Source organism: Oreochromis aureus, linkage group 3 (assembly GCF_013358895.1).
Source record: "Oreochromis aureus strain Israel breed Guangdong linkage group 3, ZZ_aureus, whole genome shotgun sequence".
NCBI lineage: Eukaryota > Metazoa > Chordata > Actinopteri > Cichliformes > Cichlidae > Oreochromis > Oreochromis aureus.
In genome coordinates, this window is record NC_052944.1 from 62654093 (window position 1) to 62675705 (window position 21613).

General features: G+C 40.1%; 1 protein-coding gene across 2 annotated transcripts; it reads right to left on the minus strand.

Annotated features, from left to right (window-relative positions):
• Positions 1-260: 260 nt before the first annotated feature.
• Positions 261-14110, minus strand: LOC120436245 (B-cell receptor CD22-like). Of its 2 annotated transcripts, none has more exons than XR_005610271.1 (4): positions 3777-3911; positions 1850-1885; positions 1363-1632; positions 261-881 (listed from the first exon to the last, which is right to left on the minus strand). XR_005610271.1 is itself a non-coding variant. In XM_039606927.1 (4 exons), exons 1-4 carry the CDS (start codon positions 14086-14088, stop codon positions 595-597), a joined length of 630 nt encoding a protein of 209 aa, XP_039462861.1. In that variant the 5' UTR covers positions 14089-14110; the 3' UTR covers positions 261-594. The 2 variants fall into 2 exon arrangements, 1 of the variants encoding a protein (XP_039462861.1); XM_039606927.1 differs by lacking the exon at positions 3777-3911 and adding an exon at positions 14052-14110.
• Between the last annotated feature and the right edge of the window lie 7503 nt (positions 14111-21613).

Consider the following 21613-nt stretch of genomic DNA (forward strand, 5'->3'; position numbering starts at 1 on the left):
CCTGATGATCCTCTACCTAATCACATGAGCCAAGGTGTGAAAACCTTACTTACCTGGATGATTGTGCATGCATCAATATGTCTACAATGAGGCTACTATCAGCTGCAGTTCTTTGTCTGACTAACAATGTAACATGCTTCATATACCATTGAATTCATCCTGTGCTGACCATTATAACATTTGTAAAATGGAGATCACACAACAAACATGACTTACTTGATACTGACAATGTGAAGGGTTCACTCCACTCTGTTGAAGAATATCGGTCATAACCGCGTCGACTCTTACACATGTAGTCACCACTGCTGTACTCAGAAACTACAAATCTCAGAACATTATAGGGTATCAGCTGTGTGGGTGTCCCGGGTCCTCTCCATTCAGAAAACCACTCAGTGGTTTCACCTCCTTCCTGCACCTCACATGTCAGAGTGATCGTCTCACCTCTGAATAACTGAGGCCAGTTGGGTTGTTGTTTTATAACAACTTTAATGGAAACTGTTTACACACATTAACAGTTGAGATACAAATAGAAACATGAAATCAACACAGAAAACTTAACATTGTATGTTTGATAATCATGAGTGAATGTATATTTCAAACTAAATTACTGAACTTAGGAGTTTCCTTAATGATGACATCATCACTTATATCAGTGTAGTAAACTGGGTTTCCTCTTGTTCCTCTGCAGCTGTAGATTCCTCCGTGAGATACTCTGATATCTCTGTTTTGTTGATCTCTGTTTGGAAATTCAGAGGTTCTTTGGTTTGTGAACCACTCATATTTCCATCCATCAGAGTTCTGCACAGAGCAGGTCAGTGTCACACTGCCCCCTACTGGTATGGTTGTTGTTCCTGCTGTCAGTGTGGCTCTGGGTTTATCTGCTGTTATGAAAGAGGAAGAAAAATAAATCTGTGTAATTTAGTATAATGACATAAAAACATTAAAAAACAATACAATTTATATTTGTAGCTCTCTAAATAAACACAGTATACATTTCTGTCCATTCTCTGGCCTGAGAATGTCACAGTTAATGCAAACTAATACAGTTCACAGTTTTTTGGTTTAGATAACAGAAACATCACCACTTTTAACTTTATGAAGCTTCTGATGTTTCTTCTTTTCCTTCAGAAATGTAATTTAATTAAATTAAATTTCATCCATGATTGCTGTTGTTAAAACTCAAACATGTACTACTGAAAAATTGCCAAGTCTGCGAGTGTTGAAGCACTGACTTTACAGTGTTTTTCCTTGTTCAAGTTCAAGTTTCATTGACTAATTTAATTAAATGTTCTCTATTTTATAATTCAGTTGAGTATTTGAACAGGGATCATACATTTATGCTGTCGGTCACTGAAGACTTACCTAATACAGATATAGAGACAGTATTACTTTTCTTTGTATCACGTGAGCTCATCCTGAGACCAAAGCACTGATATTCACCACTGTCACCTGTAGATGTCATTTTTAATTTGTAGTCTTTGTTTATCCTGTAGGAGAAAAAGTCTTGACCATCCTTGTTGATTTTGTATTCCCAGTCAGTGTCTTTTCCTTCATTCATGTCACATTTGAAGGTAACATACTCTCCGATGAAAAATAAACTGGACCAGCTGGGTTCAATAGTTAGCACAGCATCTAGAATCCAACACAACCACGAAGTTAGCAATCTGAAACACTTTATGTACGACACAATCTGTGACATACAATGTTCATTTATTGAATAATGAATAAATAATAATAATAACAAATACTACATAAGTGAAATGTAATTCAGATTGATGCAGTACTTTGAGATGAATCTTTATCAACTAAATTCAAACAAAATTAAATAAAGTGAAATCTGTTCAGTCACCTTGAGCGTGTCCAGTACAGAGGAGCGTACAGAGCACTACAGTAAAGACAGAAACTTCTGACATGATCAAATTAAAAACATTCATATATGTCTGTGTAGGTAGTCAATCATACATGTCATGTTTAGGGATGGGTATCGTTTAGGTTTTATCCGAAAGCGGTGCCAAACCGGTACTTTTGAAATGGTGCCAGTGCTTAAACGGTGCTCAAACCGGTGCTTAAAGAATGGAGAACACAAAATTGGTCCAAAAACCTTTCATGTTTAGCTGTTTTTTGTAAAAAGATAACAATGTAAGCCTTTTCTTCAGCTATAGGGCATATATGGCATCACTCTTGGTTGGAAGCAGTGCTTAAACAATGGAAAAAACACAAACTTTGTCCAAAAACTTCTCATGTTTAACTGTTTTCCACTTTTTCTTTGGTCATTTTAAATGGCCTGTATTTATATAGCGCTTTTTATGGTCCCTAAGGACCCCAAAGCGCTTTACATATCCAGTCATTCACCCATTCACACACACATTCATACATTTTAGCCTTTTTGGCCAGGGTGAAGGGAGTATCTGCCATCAAACAAGAAGACAGCCGCATGTAACTACGACGGTGTTTGCTAGTTCACCTTACATGCATTAATGTAATAACGTGGTTAGCCTACTCAACGTAAATTACACACAAACAACATTAAGCTACTCACGCAGAGAAGAACGGCTGCTGCTGCCATCATCATCCTCATCATTTCTGCTACGCTGGCAGGGCTAGGGGCCAGGACTCTACTCTTCGGGTTTTTGGGGGATGTTGCTAACTCCAGGTCCGATAACAGGCACCACACCCGCAGTAGATGTGCACGGTGTGAGGTCTCGCAGCAAGCTATCAAACACGGCGCATTTCTCGGCTTTTAAAAAAAACGCTACGCGTCGCCAGGTGTTTCATTGGATTCGAGGTGTTACCTCCTTTGACAGTATCACTGTATCAGCTTAAAGCACTTGTTGCAGGCAGCTGAGTTTGCATCTTTTGCTGCGAAGTACAGCCAGACTTTTGACCGCTTCGCCTTGGGCATACGTACGTACCTGGGCCCGCCTACTATCCTCGGAAACGTAAAATGATTGGCTAGAATTGGCTCAGGAAATAAAAAATAAAGCACCGAAATGTGCGCTGCTTTTCGGTCTGGTTACTACCGTTTATGTCAGAACCAGTGCCATCATGGCACCGGACACCGGTACCCATCCCTAGTTAAGAAACACTGCTTATTAAGTTTTGCCCAGTAGATGGCAGCATTGTTCCATTTAATATTGTACATGAAAGGAAATTTTGGCTTTGGTCTGGAAGTTTATTTATTTTCACATGAATGTGCATTTAAGTGAATTAATTTCTCTGTTTTTTTTACCTAAACCACAATGCAGTATGTCAATGGAAAATTGTAGTCAGTATAAGCTTTTAATGATATAAGTTTGCATATGATAGAATACTCTATGTTGACCTTTTGATGACTTAGACTGTTGTCCACTACAAGGCTGTTTTATAAATTCTTTCTCACAGCGATAATAGCTGAACAAGCAGGAAGAGGAGAGCTGGACACTTTTATCTGCGCTCTCTAACAAGAAGAAGGGCTGCGTCCTTCTGAATCTCACAACACACACACATACACCTCAACCACTCTTATCTTCACTCCCTACGCACTAACATTCCTCTTCCTATGAATAGACGTATTCACTGTTGTCACCAGTGACTATAAATGCACGAATAAAGAAGTACACTGTGTGACTCTCTTCTGAGACGTTCACCCATGTACATGTGATTGATTATATTGTCTCACTGTGTCTCTGTTTTACTTTGGCAGCCTTCTATTTGGGAGATTTTCCCTTAACATTTCTTGGTCCTTCGAGCCGGATGAGACATCCTATTTAAAGCAGCTCTCACAGAAGGTGCCTCACCAGGTCCCGTCGGTGCGAGAAGCCCACGTTGAAGTCTGCCGGCAGCTCATGTTGCCTCCCTAAGATGATGACCAGAGGGGCAACTGGTTTCCTGTTCAACAACGTGTGGTGCTGTGATAAAGAATAGAAAACGGGACACACGTTGAGCTGATGTCAGTTTCACAACAGGAAGGTTTATTCTCCACAACAGCTTAGAACAGCTTCAGGTATCACCACACTAACTGCAAAGCAATGGCCTTATGCTTCAGTCCAGTTTACCATACATGGCCACAGTTCCCTGAGCTAGAGACTGTATAAATCTCTCAATACAACTTTGACAAAACATAAACAAAATGTTGCTCAAATCCATTGACAATATCAGATTCACAATGTATCACAATAAACACACTTGTTTTACAAAGATAAACAAAACACAATAGTGTACTCTGTACTTCATTTTCAACTACCTTTACAAACATCATAAAATTAACTCGTTTTTAAACATTTTACTTCCCGTTCAGCACTAACTTATTTATGTGAAATGTATTTCCACTGTACTGACAATATAACTTCTGTTTTTTTAATATAGCTATTTTACTCTTTACAAGAAAATAATGTCTTTGACATAAAACAAACATATTCACTGTTCTTATACAACCTACAACTATATAGAGTGCAATGCTCCTTTAACAGCGTTCACTACTACTATGCAGTCAGCATTGATCAAACAGTTTCCTTATAACATTCTATAAATGTCTTCATATTAAACCACAAACTTGTTCTTGTAACCACAACATCAACCAGAAGAATAAAACATAGTATCAAATCAATTTATCAGAGTGCATAATACATTAAGAGTTCACAGTCCAGAAGTCTCTCACAGGTCAGATTAGCTTCCCCACACACACTCAGTATCCCACATTAGCCCAGTCCGCTAGCATTAGCATCATTTAGCCTGCAGCCTTAACCCACAATTCGGACACAACTCAGAACGAATCCATTTCTTTAGCGAGTTGCGCTCATTACCCACATAAACAACATCCTCTGTTTGTAAGGTCTGCAGTATACATTCATTTAAATGCATTTACTAACCTGTGATAAAGAATAGAAAACGGGACACACGTTGAGCTGATGTCAGTTTCACAACAGGAAGGTTTATTCTTCCTCTGTGCCCCAAAACGCTACTCGATACCACTGCGCGTAATGCGCCCTCTAGCGGCTGGATGCAGAATAGCATTGTAAACTGACAGGTACACAAATACAATCATAACAAAAACCTTTAGGGGGGGCTGTTTTCCCCAGTTTATTTCTGATACCAGATTTTACTAGAAAGCTATTTTCAACTCTCTACACTCACGCACTAGGTGTGTGATAAAACCCAAGAGCGTGAATTCGGGTCTTGGTCAACGTTTTACAAGCGGTCCGCACCGTCGGGGGCTGATCAGGTGCATCTGAAGAAACCAGCGCCAAGGTAAGACAGACTACTTTGAGATAATAAAGGTTTGCGCAAAAACGAAACTTAAAAGAAAATAGACTCGTCCAAGAGAGACTGGAAGCATTAAGCTCGTCTTGAGGACTGGTAGTCAGCTCGCCCGCAGAGGGTTGGAAGCAGTAAAATAAAGATTGAGCTCGTCATAAGTGATTGGTAGCTCCCCGAAAGGGTAAAATAGGCCTAGCTCGCCCACAGTGGCTAGAAGCACTACGCTCGCCTTAAGAGGCTGGTAGCGTGAACGCGTGTTGAAACTGTCTGTCTTTTATTGTCTATTTTTGTGGTGGAATAAGTTGATTTTTACAGCACAATAAGGAGGCTGAACTATTCCACTGATTTGTTTACTGTTGGTTGCTGAAGTACTGGTGAACTGAGAGGAAGGTCGTGTCTTATCACATAAAGTCGACACCGCTTTTGAGAATAGCTCAAAAGTAGAAGGGCGTGTCAGCCACCTCTCTCTGTTCTCGTGCCAGTGAAAGCGCCGCAGGTGTGTGTGTGTATTACTAAGCGCTAAAAGAAGCATAAACTAATAATGGGTAATAAAACAACAAAACTCACTGCTGACGAGCAGTGGTTAGAAAAGAAATGTCCAGGTGCCGGACAAATTAGTGCATGTAGATGGAGAAATCCTAAGAAAACAAAATGCCCGACATGGGAGGGAAAGTGTAGCCCCTCCGCTTTAACAAAACTAAATGAAACCTTACAGGCAGAAATAAATACTGAAAAAGATCCAAAAAAGAAAATAAAATGGCTCTCAAGAGCTACATCATTTTTAAGGCAATAAAAGAAGGAGAAATGTAGGTTTTAAGGAAGAAAGAAGGGACAGGAATGATAGAGATAACCGTTGTTATAACTGCGGAAAAGAAGGGCATTTTGGAAGAGATTGCAGGAATAGAAGTGAAGACCAGAGTAAGTGACTAGAACGGGAAGGGGAGGGAGAAACTGAAATCTTCAATATAGAACAGTTACTCCTAGGATCTGAGCATAAGCCCACAGTAACCATCCATGTCAACGGTCAACCAATGACCATGCTTTGTGATACTGGAGCATGCAAAACAGTATTAAACCAAAAGCCCAAAAGCTTAAAGTACTCAAGTGATACCTTGATAGTTAAATCTGCATCAGGGCACACCAGTGTGAAATCATTAACAGAAGGTTTAACAATGAAACATAGTTAGGATGAAGACCATGCCCAGAATGAATAGAATGAAAGAAAATACATAACTCACACAAACACATATTAAATGAAATAGAGAGATGTATAAGGTATATTAAGGTTTTGTCATTGTTCAGCCAAGGAAAGTGTGTGAAAAGGAAAATGTCTCCAGCTTGGGGGGGGGTGAAACTGCAGATCACCCCCATCCCTCGATGGATGCAAAATAAAATATAAATAAAATATTGTAATATACTATTGCTGTTATATAAAAAGATAATAACATTAATAATAACATAATATTAATATTAAGAGGCACCTCAGTCAGTTATGATGTGAGGTGGAAGATTGTTAAAAGTAGTCTGATTCAAGCTTAAGGTTTGCTCAAACTCAGTACAATGATATAGGAGATGAAGAAAGCAGCTTACACTCAATTAATATGAATGCAAAGCCTTGATGATGCCATAGGCAACTTGTTTTATTTTTGTTTGTTTGCTTAGTAAGTTTGGAAAATAAATTTGTGATCATACTTGTGGATCACAGTGGCACATAATGATTAGGCATATGATTTACTAATGCAGATGTAATAACTTTATTCTAAAATTCAAGGAGAACAAACAAGAACAACACCTTCAGTTGTGTCTTGTTGTTGTTCTCTGTGTAGTGTGCTGAGTTTTGTTTTTTGTTCCTTTTTTTAAATGTTGCTTGAGTGATGAGCACTGTAACTTCTGAAGTAGCTCTCACCATGTGTCCTTGATGATGATAAGTTCAGAGCCAGCTGAGAGCTGGGTTGTCTGTTTTGTTTTATGTGACAAGGCTGAAAAGTTAAAACTTAGTTTCTTGTTTTGAAAAAAAGGGGGGAAAGGGAGGTTTTGTGTTTCTCAGCAAAGAACAACTACAATTTCATTTTCTGTTTTTGAGAAAGGAGAATTTAAAATAATAGTAATAATAATAATAAAACAAAGAGTGATGTTTTATTTAAGTGGTGAAGACAGCTAATACTGCAAAATACCATTTAGTGCATGATCTGCGAGCAATAAATGAAATCATCTTATTTATCTTTAAATAAACTCCAATTATGGAGACCTGAAGTCACATGCTTAGGGCACACCCTCAGGTGAAGGCAGAAAGCTACTAAACAAAGAAAAGAAGCTATACAAAATGCGCCACAGCCACAAACTAAGCATTCATATTCTTTCTGACTCTTTGTGAGCCTGAGTTATGACCTTGGCTCCCTGTTTTTCTGCTTCCACCAAGGGTGGGGGTGACGCTCCCGTGGCATGTGCTCTGTTCTCTTTACTATCACAAAGAAGAAAAAAACAGAGAGAGGCCCCTACTCTCTGAATACAATATTCTCTTCATAACTCGGCAGTATGAAATGTCATGAAACAGTGTAACTCACTCACAGTAAATAAGCAGTGAATCAGCAGTATAGGATAATACAAACCTATCTAATAGATCTAATGATTTTCACATTCTTTTAACTAAGAAGTATGATGTGGCCTCCAGCAGTATCATGATTCACTCATTTTGATTACAGGTATAATGTAATATATGACAGCATAATAATCTCACAACTGCTACAAGCACATTTGCCTTTCTTAACACACGCGCGAGTGAAAGGCAACTGTTAAGAAAATGCCCTTTTGGGTGAGACAGGCCCAGAGGCCCTGCATGCAAGCGTACTAACACACATACATGCAATGAAGAGCAGCTTACACTAGAGCACACACTATATGTGCGCCTCTATATCTCACATTGGTGCTAAAACAGGAAAAAACTTAATAGGTTTGTTATCAACTGCTGAATTTACCCACTACTGACATTTAACTCTCCAGCTTGCAGGACAATAGGTGAAACGTTTGTGAAAACAGAGAAGGAAAAATAAAGACACAGAGAGAGTCTGGTATGACCAAGCAGTAATCAGACAATAAATTTAGTTGGTAATACAATAAATTGTGAGATGCTTTCTGCTTGATTGATGCAACACAAGTAATTTACTGTATGGAGGAAATTCTCTTTTGTGATAATCTTTTGAACGTGCATTTCTGTTGACCTGTCAACTTAGCGCATTATAAGCTGATATGCAAATTAGTTGATTGATATTAGATTTGACAAATAACTGTATTATAAAATAAGTGAATAAGATGTAACAACGGTTGAAATTAGTTTTTTGTTTCTAGTGTGTGGAGAAGGTTTTATCATGGCACACATCTGTTTACACGGGAGGAAACTCCTCATGTGATGCGACATTTAGCAGTTTGCAAGTGTGCAGCACATCAGAAGAATGACTATGAAATTACAAAGGGAAACAATTTTACTGACAAAGGATGAACAAAAAGCAGCTCCCACAGCTGAGCAAAAGAAATGGCTGAAATGCGGAGCGAAACTAAGAGATGACTTGATGATTTGTGAAAGAAAACCAATACTTCCAAAATCTCTACACAAAACAGCAGCCTTAGTGACGCATGGAGTTACTCTCCATGCGTCAGCAGGAGGGATAGGAGATATAATCTCCAAAACACTTTTACACTCTAAATTTCGAAACTTCAGCAAAATGCTTATGTAACCATTTTATCCAACATATGGCATCCCCACTCTGATAAGATCAGATAATGGGACACACTTTGTCAATGAGGTAATCAGCAAAGTCTCTGAAGCACTAGGATTCAGCATCAAAATCACTGTGCTTATCACCCGCAAAGTGCAGGATTAGCGGAAAGAACTAACGGCACAATAAAAAGAGACTTTGAAAATGTATGGAAGAAACAGGAAGGCCGTGGCCAGAGTGCATAGGCCTAGTAAAAATGTGGATGAGATTAACACAAGGTTCACAAAAACTTACGCCTTTTGAAATCATTCATGGCAGACCATTTCCACTGCCAATCACAAGTGAACCTTTAGATAAATCAATCAGAGAGACCACACTAGCAGAATGGATGTCGAAGCTACTAGAAAACAAAGATATTGTTTTGAACAATAAACTGCCTTCTGAATCTTCTCCAGTATCTTGCAGGTTGAAGCCAGGTGATTGGGTCCTGATTCGAGTTCTCCATAGAAAGAATTGGAGCTCGCCCCGCTGGGAAGGCCCATACCAAGTGCTTATCACCACCAACCGCCTGTAAGATAGCAGAAAGACCATCTTGGATTCACCAAAGCCACTGCAAGAAAGTGAGTGACAGCCTAGACTCAGACTCCAGCACCCCTACCTTCTGGTGATCTACCTGGTGAAGAGAGGGCTGATTGGGTATATCCCGCCCTCTACTTCTCGCCAGTAGTCTACTCACCCGAGGATCTAGGTGTGTTTGGCTGTCATGAAGACACTCGCCATCCTAGCAGCTGTCCTCCTGCTCCTAGCAGGACTCCTCGCACTTTTCGAGGACAATAAAGAACAGAACACAAGCCAAACGTGCCGCCAGCTTCGCAGGCATTGGCTATCAACATAAGAAAATCATCATTGATGAGACAAGCTCTATCATCTATTCACTTAACCTTCTTAGTATCTTCCAGGGACCACCCCGATACGAGGTAATCACCGTCGAAAACGCTGGACTTGACAACGGAACGTGTGATCGGCTCTTCTGGATCAACTTCAACGTGACGAATCGGAACACGTCCATTCACTTCCCAGTGTTCTTGGACCAAACCCCAGGGAAGAACCACTCCATGTGCTACCGACAAGACAACGGTAACAGACCCCTAGGCAACACCACCAACTGTAACCAAACCGCAGCCAACGGAGAGGGCGCACCTGTAAACACGTCCGCGCCCAGCAACGGCACCTACTGGGTGCAGGGAATGGCCTGGCTGTGTGGACAACGTGCCTACTTCATACTGCCACCCGGATGATCGGGCAGCAGAAGAAAGGGCGTGCCAGAGACAGGAGGAGCAACTGAGGTCAAAAGGCACCTCAGAATGGACAAAACACAGAAGAAGATGCAGGTTTCACCTGTGGTGAGCATGGACACTGGAGAAAGGACTGCCCCAATTGGGGCCAGGACAGACTGAACTTTGAGCAGCAGCAGCAATGGTCGCAACCGGACTGAAAAGGAGGAGGGCAGGACCCCAGGGCACGCTTCAGGCCGTGGTTTACCCAAAACGCCAGAACAGGAAAGTGATAAACACACCAACATACACATCTACACACACCAGACAATGTACACTCATCAAACATGACTGATGCCCTGAACGCCTTGAAACGGATTCAGCAGGCCCAAAATCAGGACTATGTAAGTAATAGAAGTGACTGGTTTTCTTGGCTTTACACTGGCTCCTGGCTACAGCTGCTAAAAAGACTACTACTGCCTTTTCACTGTGCAATACTTTTTGTTAAAAACCAACGGTGCAATAGACTTCAATACTTGAAATACTTGCAATTCCTTTATATTCTTATTTATTCCTATTTGTATTTTTACTTTTATTTTGTGTCTTTGTAACATGTATCCTGCCATGTCTAAAACTCATGATTAACTGTATAATTGTTTCCACTGTTGCTGCATACATAGCCGTGACTGATGATGATGATGATGATGACCCCGACCTGTTGGAACATGAAGACTTTGTGTGATTAATGATGGTGTGATAGAAACTGTACAACAAGATGTTACATACTGATATCTCACTTGAAAGTTATACTGACAACAGGAGGGAATGTCAATGGAAAATTGTAGTCAGTATAAGCTTTTAATGATATAAGTTTGCATATGATAGAATACTCTATGTTGACCTTTTGATGACTTAGACTGTTGTCCACTACAAGGCTGTTTTATAAATTCTTTCTCACAGCGATAATAGCTGAACAAGCAGGAAGAGGAGAGCTGGACACTTTTATCTGCGCTCTCTAACAAGAAGAAGGGCTGCGTCCTTCTGAATCTCACAACACACACACATACACCTCAACCACTCTTATCTTCACTCCCTACGCACTAACATTCCTCTTCCTATGAATAGACGTATTCACTGTTGTCACCAGTGACTATAAATGCACGAATAAAGAAGTACACTGTGTGACTCTCTTCTGAGACGTTCACCCATGTACATGTGATTGATTATATTGTCTCACTGTGTCTCTGTTTTACTTTGGCAGCCTTCTATTTGGGAGATTTTCCCTTAACACAGTAATATTTTTATTTTATTTTCCGTAATAAGTTTTGTTGCCATTGTATTTTTCAATCAATATTTGGTTTTTATTTATTTTAAGAAAACTAAGAGTTCCACTATACGATCATTTGTTTATCAGTTAGTAGCAAGGAAGCTTTTGCTGTGTTTGGGCGGAATGCTGTTGCCTGAAACCCATGGTTATTCATATCCCATGTTATTGCAGAGACCCACAAGAGGGGAATAAACCACGTCTGAGCTCTACCCATCTCGAGTCCAGAGAGTTTTACTCTTACAGCACCGGAGATAGAGACTGAGCGGAGTTACATTGGTGCCGTGAGCCGTCAATCAACTGGTTGGACGGTGGACTCCACTCGGCGACGTGGGGCCAGTTTCAGCGCTGCACATTTGTGATTTATTGTTGTTCTTTCTACAATTTTTTTTAAGGAACAAATATTGCATTTTTGTTGTATTCTAGTCGCAGTGATGGACATCACAGAGGAGGGATCGAGTACTCCTAATGTTGTTGGTCAGGAAATAAAAAATAAAGCACCGAAATGTGCGCTGCTTTTCGGTCTGGTTACTACCGTTTATGTCAGAACCAGTGCCATCATGGCACCGGACACCGGTACCCATCCCTAGTCATGATAGTGTATTTATGCCATATTTGAGTGTCTAAGGAGCTTTGTGAGAAAGTGACTGCAATTCTTTACGTTTCTTGAAGATCATTTGTATCTCTGCTGAGAAGCTTCTTCAGTTCTAAAACTAAATGATGGAGAATCCCAGGTATTTAAACCCTAGTGGTTGTATTACTTAGGAAGGCCATTAACTCATTATTGATCATGTGCCTCATCACATGAGCCAAGGTGGGAACAACAGTGTAGGTCATTAACACCAGAGGTTTTCCTTTTTTTTTTTTTTTTTTTTTTTAATCCTGTCCTGTCTGAAAGTCTTTGCAGTCAGAAACACAATGTTTTTTTTGTCAAACACATTTTGCTTTTTCAAGTCCAGCTGTGAATTTTCTACAGTTTTCTACAAATTTCTCCTGTTTCTACTTCAATCATGAAACTGATCAATGATCAGCTGATCGGCTTTTCTCTCTTGTTTATCTATCGCCCACTTTGCGCCAGAAAGAAGAAACCAGCAGATGTCGCGCTAAACAACAGCAGCACGTTTGAGCTTGATCAGTTGTTGTTAGCATTTATTTAATATTAATTTCTAGTATCAGCTGATGTTTGCTGGAGCCACAGCTGTAAAAGCTGCTGGTCATGATGTCGGTTTGGTTATCTGGTGAGAGGGAAACATGAAGATGAAACCAGGAGATGTCCTTACTGAATCATCAGAGCTGAACAGGTGATGTAGAAACAGGTTTACCTTTTAGGTGACATGAATGACTTGAAGGGAAGTTATGAACTGTTTCTGAGAGACAAATAACACCAGCATCCTTTTTTTATGTAGCTGACAGGTAACTGTGCAGGGGCGGATTTAGCAACTTTTTGCCAGAGGGCCAGGTAGGGCATTAACAGGGAAAGGGGGGCACAAAGAAATACTTTTCTTTATGATCTCATTTAAAATGTCTGGCTGTTATTAAATAATTTTCTGAATCTTGCAACCAAAGTTTTTATCTGATGTAAAATGCATAGAAATCCATTATTGTATGTAGCAATTTTTTTTCAGGGTCCCATCATGATTTCTTCAGAAATAAGCACTGTATATGATGCCAGTATTTTCCCACATTTTCCAGATTCTGTACCAGTACTGTGTGTAAAATGTATAGAAATCATTTATATACCAACAAGACAGTGTACATCACTGTCACAACAGCATCTGTTTTCATTCAAAGGCTTTATGGCTTTAATACCTGGTGGGCCGGTCTCTAGTCAAAAAGCCCGGACCAATTGTTTTGTCCCAGTCCAGCCCTGTGTAAGTGTGTGTGAAAGATCGAGAAAGAGAGAGAGACAGGCTGTGGAGTCTGAATGTTAGTCATGAAATGTACTTGATCATGGGGGTGGGAAGCTGCAACAACAGGCAGAGAGAGATGGATTGGGGAGAACTGGACCATTTGCAGCTCCCAAGAGTACTGAAAACCTCAACCCTTTAAGACCACTAGGGTTTAAATACCTGCATTCTCCATCTTTTGGTTTTAGAACTGTAGAAACTTCTCAGATGAGAGGTGACACAGCTTCACAAAACTCAAAGAAGTAGTAAATCTTCTGTCCAAGCTCCATAGACACTCAAATATCTCATAAATAAAACATTGTGGGTTTACTAGTTTCTACTATGATTTGTGAGATTTTATATTAAGATGTAAAATACATCAAATTATCACTGATGGAGAAACAAACCTTTCATAGATAAACTAAACCAGCTCCACTCTGATCTGAGTCACTGCACTAAAATCTAATCCAGTCTACAAACAACCATGTTGGTAACAAACATGAGAGTCCTCTGATCACATGACCTGAAATGGTACAAATGACTGATGCTCTGTTCTTCTTACTAAAACATGTTTATAGATCAGTATGAATCAAACTATAGAAGTCAGTAATGCACTCACAGAATAGGCCCAGCTCACAGAGCAAAGTGGCTCCCATCCTCACATCCAGCAGTGACACGTCTGAGAACTTCTACAACTTTCTGTAAAGACAGTGAAGCAGCAGCACAGCAGATACCAAAGAGCTGTGAAGGAAACAAAGAGGGTTTTTTTACTCCTTCTCTCTGCTTCCTTCCTTTTTCAACAGAACTAACACCTTTAACAAGCTCTGACCACAAAATGATGGGTTTATACTCTTTTATTTCAATCTTCATCTGTCCAAGGTCTCACCTTTCATCCTAAAACAGATGTAATAGGCTTGTCACGTTATTGGGGCAATCATTAACATACCATGTACAGTGATGTTGACTGCATTGGTGAAACTCCTGATTCAGATTCACACCAGTACACTGCAGTATGTGACTTTGATGTGTTGATTTTGTATGCAGTTAGAACAGTTCAGACGGCCATTGTCAGGAAAGCTCCTCACTCTCGGCAGAGTTTTCCTCACAGGTCAGTGAGACAGAGTCAGAGGTGAAGTGTTGCACTCTGTCAAGACTCACTGTGAAAGACGCTGCTGAATGAACATCTGAAAACAACATGCAGTGAAGAATCAAAGCACATGAATGTTAAATATTAAGTTATTTCTTTTGGTATTTTTGGATGGTCAGTGCTATTAATTTAACAAGATGAGGTTTTTTTAGTGAACTACATTTTTTGTGATTAATATTTTATTGAATTTTTAGAACACTACAGTCCGCTGTAAATACAGATCACATTGCATAAAAATTGAATTAGCATAAGAGCAGAATAGTAGAGAATACAAAACCAAAATGTGGGGGGACAAACAAACAAAACAAAACAAACAAAACACAGCCACCCTTTGACTACGTGGGTCTTGGTGCATGCCACACTCTGTCATCTCTGAAAGTGCTTCGTCAGAATCCCCATGTCTGTTTAAATTAGAGATGGACCGATCCGATATTACGTATCGGTATCGGTCCGATACTGACCTAAATTACTGGATCGGATATCGGCGAGAAATAAAAAATGTAATCCGATCCATTTAATATAAAAAAAAACACCTCACAAAACTTGCGACACGGCGTAACTCGCCTCATAACCGTAGCACCTCGGAGCAGTGTGCGTCATGTGATAGAGCGGCTGTGTGTATTTGTAGCCTCCCTAGCAATCCAGCATTTCATCTCCGAGGAAGTTATCCCAGAGAGAAGTAAAGCAAGTGTGTAAGTTCATCTCTGAATGTTTGTAAAGCATTCCCACGTTAAGCTTAACAACCGATATATGGAGCGACGGCCTCTCTCTCTCCCTCTCCTGCTGCTACTTCAATCGTAAAACTGCTTAATGATCAGCTGATCGGCTTTTCTGTCGCGAGTCCGTCTCTCTTCTTTGTTTTTGGCCCACTGGCACCAGAAAGAGGAAACCAGCGGCGGAACAACAGCAGCACCTTTCACCTTAATAAGCTGTTGTTAGAATTTATTTAATATTACTTTCTACACCAGGATCCTTTTCTAAGTAGCTGACGGCTGGTAACTGTGCAGGGGCGGATCTAGCACAGTTTAGCCAGGGGGGCCGATAGGGCATTAACAGGGAAAAGGGGGCACAGAGACATACTTTTCTTTCTTATTCTCATTTGTCTAGCTTTTAATAAATAATTATCTGAATCTTACACCCACAGTTTTAATCTGATGTAAAATGTATAGAAGTCCATTACTGTATATAGTAACTATTAAGTCTAATATACCCTAGTAAGCTATAGTACTTTTTCCTTTGGGAAAGTACCATCTGTGCAGTTTGCAATTCTGTTGAAGAAAGATGTTGAATCTATTTAATTATTCTTGAAAAATAATTTGTTTCTGTGCATTTTTTTTCACCCTGCATCAGATTAAAGTTGATTACATCGATTAAGCATCATGAGGTGGAGGGTGGGGGGGGGTTCCCTTTTTTTTTGCTGGGAGTTTGCAACCCTATTAGTTAGGTTGCTTAATATTTCTGCTAAGTACTCTTTAGAATACCAGAATAGGGAGGATGGAGTAGGTTTAAGTTTATTAGATTGATCAGTATTGCTGAACTATGAAATATTTTGGGTGCAGTGTATTTTTTATATGCAGGTATAACAGAATAGCTTTAGTGTTGTTGTTTATTTAAACTTGAGTATGAACTTATACAAAATGCAGCAAGATATTAAAAAGTTTTATTGATTAAAAAACACACTATATCGGATTCATATCGGTATCGGCAGATATCCAAATTTATGATATCGGTATCGGTATCGGACATAAAAAAGTGGTATCGTGCCATCTCTAGTTTAAATTACTATTAAACAATTGACTAAGTATTTTAGGCTTTCCCTCAGCCATATTCCATATAAATCAGGTATCATACAAAAATAAAAATGGCTTCAAATACAGTCATGACAATAAAACACTCAAAAAAATATCTCTTTGAATGAACATTGAACAACCATTTGCACTCATGTTAACCTAACCCTACTTTATGCACGACTTTGACTCAGAGCTCCCTGAAAAGGCAAAGCCAATCACATTGGCTATATTTGTCACATGACTTAGGACTCCAGTAAAGAACGTAATTTAACTCTTTCTGCACCGCTGGGTGAATGTTGACAGATCGTTTTTTTTCTTTCTATTGTTTTTTTTTTTTTTTTTTTTTACTCGAAGAGATCAAATTATTGGTGGGGACAATTCAATAATCGCTGGATATTGGTGGGGACATGTCCCTTCCGTCCATGCCAAACTTACGCCCTTGCTTGAGGCCCTGCTGCAGGAACATTGTAAAGATGCCACCACAAAGGAGCCATCAAAGACAAAGATCATCCTCCTCTCTTCATTGTCTTCAGACTCAGATTAGGAAGCCCTGTATGACAGGGTCCTGAGTTTGTACGGAGCAGAATCCACCATCAGCAAGACAGACTGCCCACTGCAGTAGTGGTAGAGGAGACAGGGGTGTCGTGCCGGGAGAGAGCAACGTCAAAATGTGAGATCTGTCCCTAATACGACTGAGGAGCTAATAACGCTAACATTGTTACAGAGGGAGTACTGGCAGTGTAGCATTATGATGCTAATGGAGTCCTGTCCCCCTGTCAACCAATGCGGATGCAACCTATGACTCTCTCCACTCTGTGGTCAGCAGACTTTTTTTAATATCAGGGGACTCTAATCATGTATCATTGGACTCCACACTCCAGTATGTTGTGTGCCCAACCAGAAACAATAAAATATTGGACTTACTGTATGCCAATGCAAATGAGGCATACAGTTCTTCACCTCTCCCTATCCTGAGAAGATGTGATCACAACCTGGTGCACCTTGTCCCTGTGTACGAGCTCTTAGTGTGCAGAGAGCCACCAGTTACCTGCACAGTGCAGAGATGGTTGGAGGAGAGTGAGGAGGCTCTTAAGAACTGCTTTGAGTCTACTGTGTGGGAGGTGCTTTGTGACGACCACTGGGAGGATATCGACAGCCTTGTGACCTGCATTACGGACTACATTAACTAGAGTGTGGATAACGCCGTACTCACCAGGTGTTTCCCTAAAAAATAAACCCTGGATTACCCCAGAAATTAAAGCCGTACCCAAGCAGAAGAGTGGGGCCTTCAAAGCCGGAGACAAGGAGGAGCTGAAAAGGGTGCAGAGAGAGCTGAGAGGACTCATAAGGAATGGGAAGGACAGCTACAGGCAGAAGATGGAGAGCCAGCTTCAACAAAACAATGTCAGTGAAGTCTGGAGAGGCCTCAGAACCATCTCGGGCCACAAGGATCAAAACCCTCTGCCTGTAGGGGATGTGAGTTGGACAAATGGACTGAATCACTTCTTTAATAGGTTGATTCATCCAGGAGGCAGTCTACAACATTGGCTGCAGACTTGACTCAACCGTGGCCTGCATCTGCATTTTGTCCATAACTCGCCTTACTTGTTCTGTGCCCTGATGAATAAATTGCAGCTGGATCGCTCCCTGCAAAACGAGACAAAGTCTTGCGATGGAAAATGTGGACTTGAGATCATGGGACATTTAACCTAAAGCGATTTCAAAACCTCTGCTGACTGAATTTAGTTTTCAAAACAAGAAGCTTAATGACCAAAGAGCTGCTCACTCACTCAAAACGATGCAACACTTTCATGAAAACCTGTGAAGCCAGTTTCAAAGAAAACTGTTCACATCTTGATGGCATTCCCACGTTCAGCCTTTAATGCAGTTGTGTCAAAAGTCATATTTAACTGACGCCACTTTAAAATGATGATTTGAAGGAAGGACACCTCCTGCCTCGACTCCTCTCTCCTCATGTCTCTTCCTGAGAGGAAAGGTTGAGAGGAAAAAATGTGCAGTCTGGTAAATGAACTAATTTTAAAGTGTACTTCTTTAAGCTGCCAGAATAGACTTTAAGATACATGTGAGGATGATGCTACTCCTTAAAATGATTCTAGCAAGTTTAGTCTGTTTAAAGAATAAAATGAAATGATGCTGCTGATGTGCTGCAGCTGTTTTCAGAGGCTGTTGACTCTGTGTTCACGTGAAGAAACAATGTCCCTTTTTAAATCTCTGATTGGCTGACGTTTCACAGATGTGTTCAGTGACCAGGAAACTGCTTTGTATTTAAGATGTTTTATTAAAGAGAAAAAGAAACTTTCCATTTCATCCTGAGCTCTACATTCAAACTGGCCCAGTGCAGCTGTAAGACTGTAAACACACACAGAATGTGGTTAAATAAATAATATATAATATAGAGAGGAGTGCAGGGATGTGTTTGGCAGCCAGCTGGACATCACTGGTTAGACTGGTTAAGCTGTGGTGTAGGTGTGTGGGTCAGCTTCAGTGAGGAGTAGATGACCGCTGGCTCTGGTGGAAGATCTGAACACAAACACACAGATTACAGAAAGTTTAGATAAACATGAGAAAAAAACTGCACCACCTCTGTTTATTACAAAGAGGATATCCACAAAACTGTCTTACACAAATATCGATAAATAAATCTCAGAATTCTAACAATTAATATTGAAATATATAAATATGTGTTAGTAGTAGTCAGATCTTTTGTTTTTGAATGACAGAACTCTGATGCTTTGCTATATTATAAGCTCTATATTATATTATAAGCCTCCGTTTCCTGAGTCCTTCCATCGTACATCATTGTGCAAATTCCCTGCTGACTCGGCCAGGATGGCTAGAGGCAAGAATCAAGCGCACCCAAATGAGCGCATCATTGATCATGTGCACATCACGCAGAGGGAGAGTGGGAGTGAGAGACGAAAGGCGCAGCGACAGAGCATGGCAGTTGTAACGCAGTTTGTGTGATTCCGTGTGCGTTAATGAAACTGTAAGTGTTATTACCTTTGACAGGTTAACTGGTACGATAATAGTTATAGTTGTTTGTGCATGTTAAAGCTAAAGTTATGCCTCGGTACACTGATATCACGTTAGTAGGTTTATTTAATTATTTAATTATTTAGTTAATTTGCACTAAGTTAATACCAGTGGCCAGAATCTCCTCCAACGATTATATCCCGCGGTTAAAGGATTTTTCTGTTATTTATTGCTTAGTTTAGCTGTTGTTAGCTTGCCACATTCTTGCCTTGGTACTAGCAACTGGGAATATATGTGCCATTTAGCCAACTTCTGGTCTTACGGTGACCCCTTGTGGACATTGTAAAATATTGCTGTGTCTGAGTAGATGATGTGTTCTGATTGTTGCTTAGTTATCTTTGACCCTGCTAATTATAGTATTGCCTGTTTCTGTTTCCAGAAAACCATGCTTATAGTCACCAATACTGCATCTGCCACAATTATAAGTGCATATCTGGCTGTACCACAGTTGGATTTATCATGGCAAGCCCTGCTGTAACCAGTTCTTCTGTGAAGTTTCATTAAAGACAGTGAACTAAAAACTCCTGGACTGCTGCAGTCTTTCTGACCGAAGACTTAGGCCAGACTCGTATACACCGCCCTTCCCGTATATATATTCTACAATCATCGTCAACCTTCTGCTGGACCATCTCTAATTCGCAATAAAATTAATCATTATTTTAAGATATACTAAGAGGCATTAACTGTGTAGCATATACTGGTTCGTTTTTACAGTAAGAAAAATTGGATTTTTTTAGGCTAGGTTTTAAGACACTCATGTTCAAACATGAATGTCCAAAAATGTGTGAGAACATGCTACAAGCTGATCATTTAAAATACACATGTGTGTATCTTTAAAAGTATTTGATATATGAAGCTAACATTTCACAACAAGCAGAAAATTATGTAAAACTTTGGTGATCACAGATGAAATGACTGTCTCGGATTTAATAGCGCCGTTCCAGTCTTACTGACCAATCAGAGCTTTTCACACCACTTTCAAATTAATACCACATTTTTTTCTTTCTATATTTACTTCATATAATTTTAGACTCATGCGCAAACCATGATTCTTCTCCAGCAGCTGTGTTATGTGTTTAATCTCTTTATATAGTACACGTGTCAGGCTTGTGGATCATGTAATCACCTTCATGTGCTGCTGCAGGCTGAGAACTAAGATTTATTATTTGATTAAGGGTTGGACCTTTTTGCAAAGGGGGGGGGGGGGTGTTGCAGCGAGCATGAAAGAGGAGCAGCTCTACCTCTCTGTCTGCAGTTCATCTTGATGGGGATCTGTGCATAGTTGATGTCAGATGTTCTGTGCACTGAAGAATAAACTGCCGCTGGATCGCTCTCTGCAAAACATGACAAAGTCATGTGACTGACCCAGAACTCGTGTTTTAGGGTGAGAAAAGGTTTGACATTCCAGGAATAACAGCGGCAAATGTGAGGCCACAGCATAGCCTGTCTTTAACATGCAGCAACCTTAACACCTCTGCTCGGTTTAACTCTCAAAATAGGAAACCTAATGACCACAGAGCCGCTCACTTGGCACAATGATGTCACAGTCTTACACAGTGCATCGTGTAAAGTAAACACTTTGCAAACCTGTGAAAGTAAAACTTTTTTTAATTATACCTGACCTGCCTAGTATGTGACAGGAGTTATATGAAGTGCTGCACCAAAGATTATTATAACCTGCAAATATTCAAAGCTACACTAGTATAGTCCAAGAATAAAAACATGGCGCTGCTTTAATGTGAGAATTACAAGAAGGGATTTCATTGTTTCTGGCTCTGGTTCAACATCTTTAATGCAGGAGATTTTTAACAGTGGACTGAAATCTTTGTGCATTATGTGCAAGCAATTTTCAGTCCAGACAAAGAAACTGATCAACCTGACCTGATGAAAAACCAGGGGATGAACCTGCAGTCCATGCTAAAGGAACCTGAACCAAAATGCATGAAACACATGTTCTAAACCCTCAGCCATGCACCTCACAGAGCCTCATGTGGAAGCACGAGAGGATTATCGCTCTGCTGTACCTCTCATCATCTTTGACCCATTTCCATCATCTGCTGATGTTCTTCTCACTGATGAAGAGGTGGCAGCTGTCACAGCATCACTCACTGCAAAATCAAATGCAAAGATTTTCCATTAATAGCAGAACTGAAAATGCTGCTGATTCAGCAAGATTAATATTTATAAGAA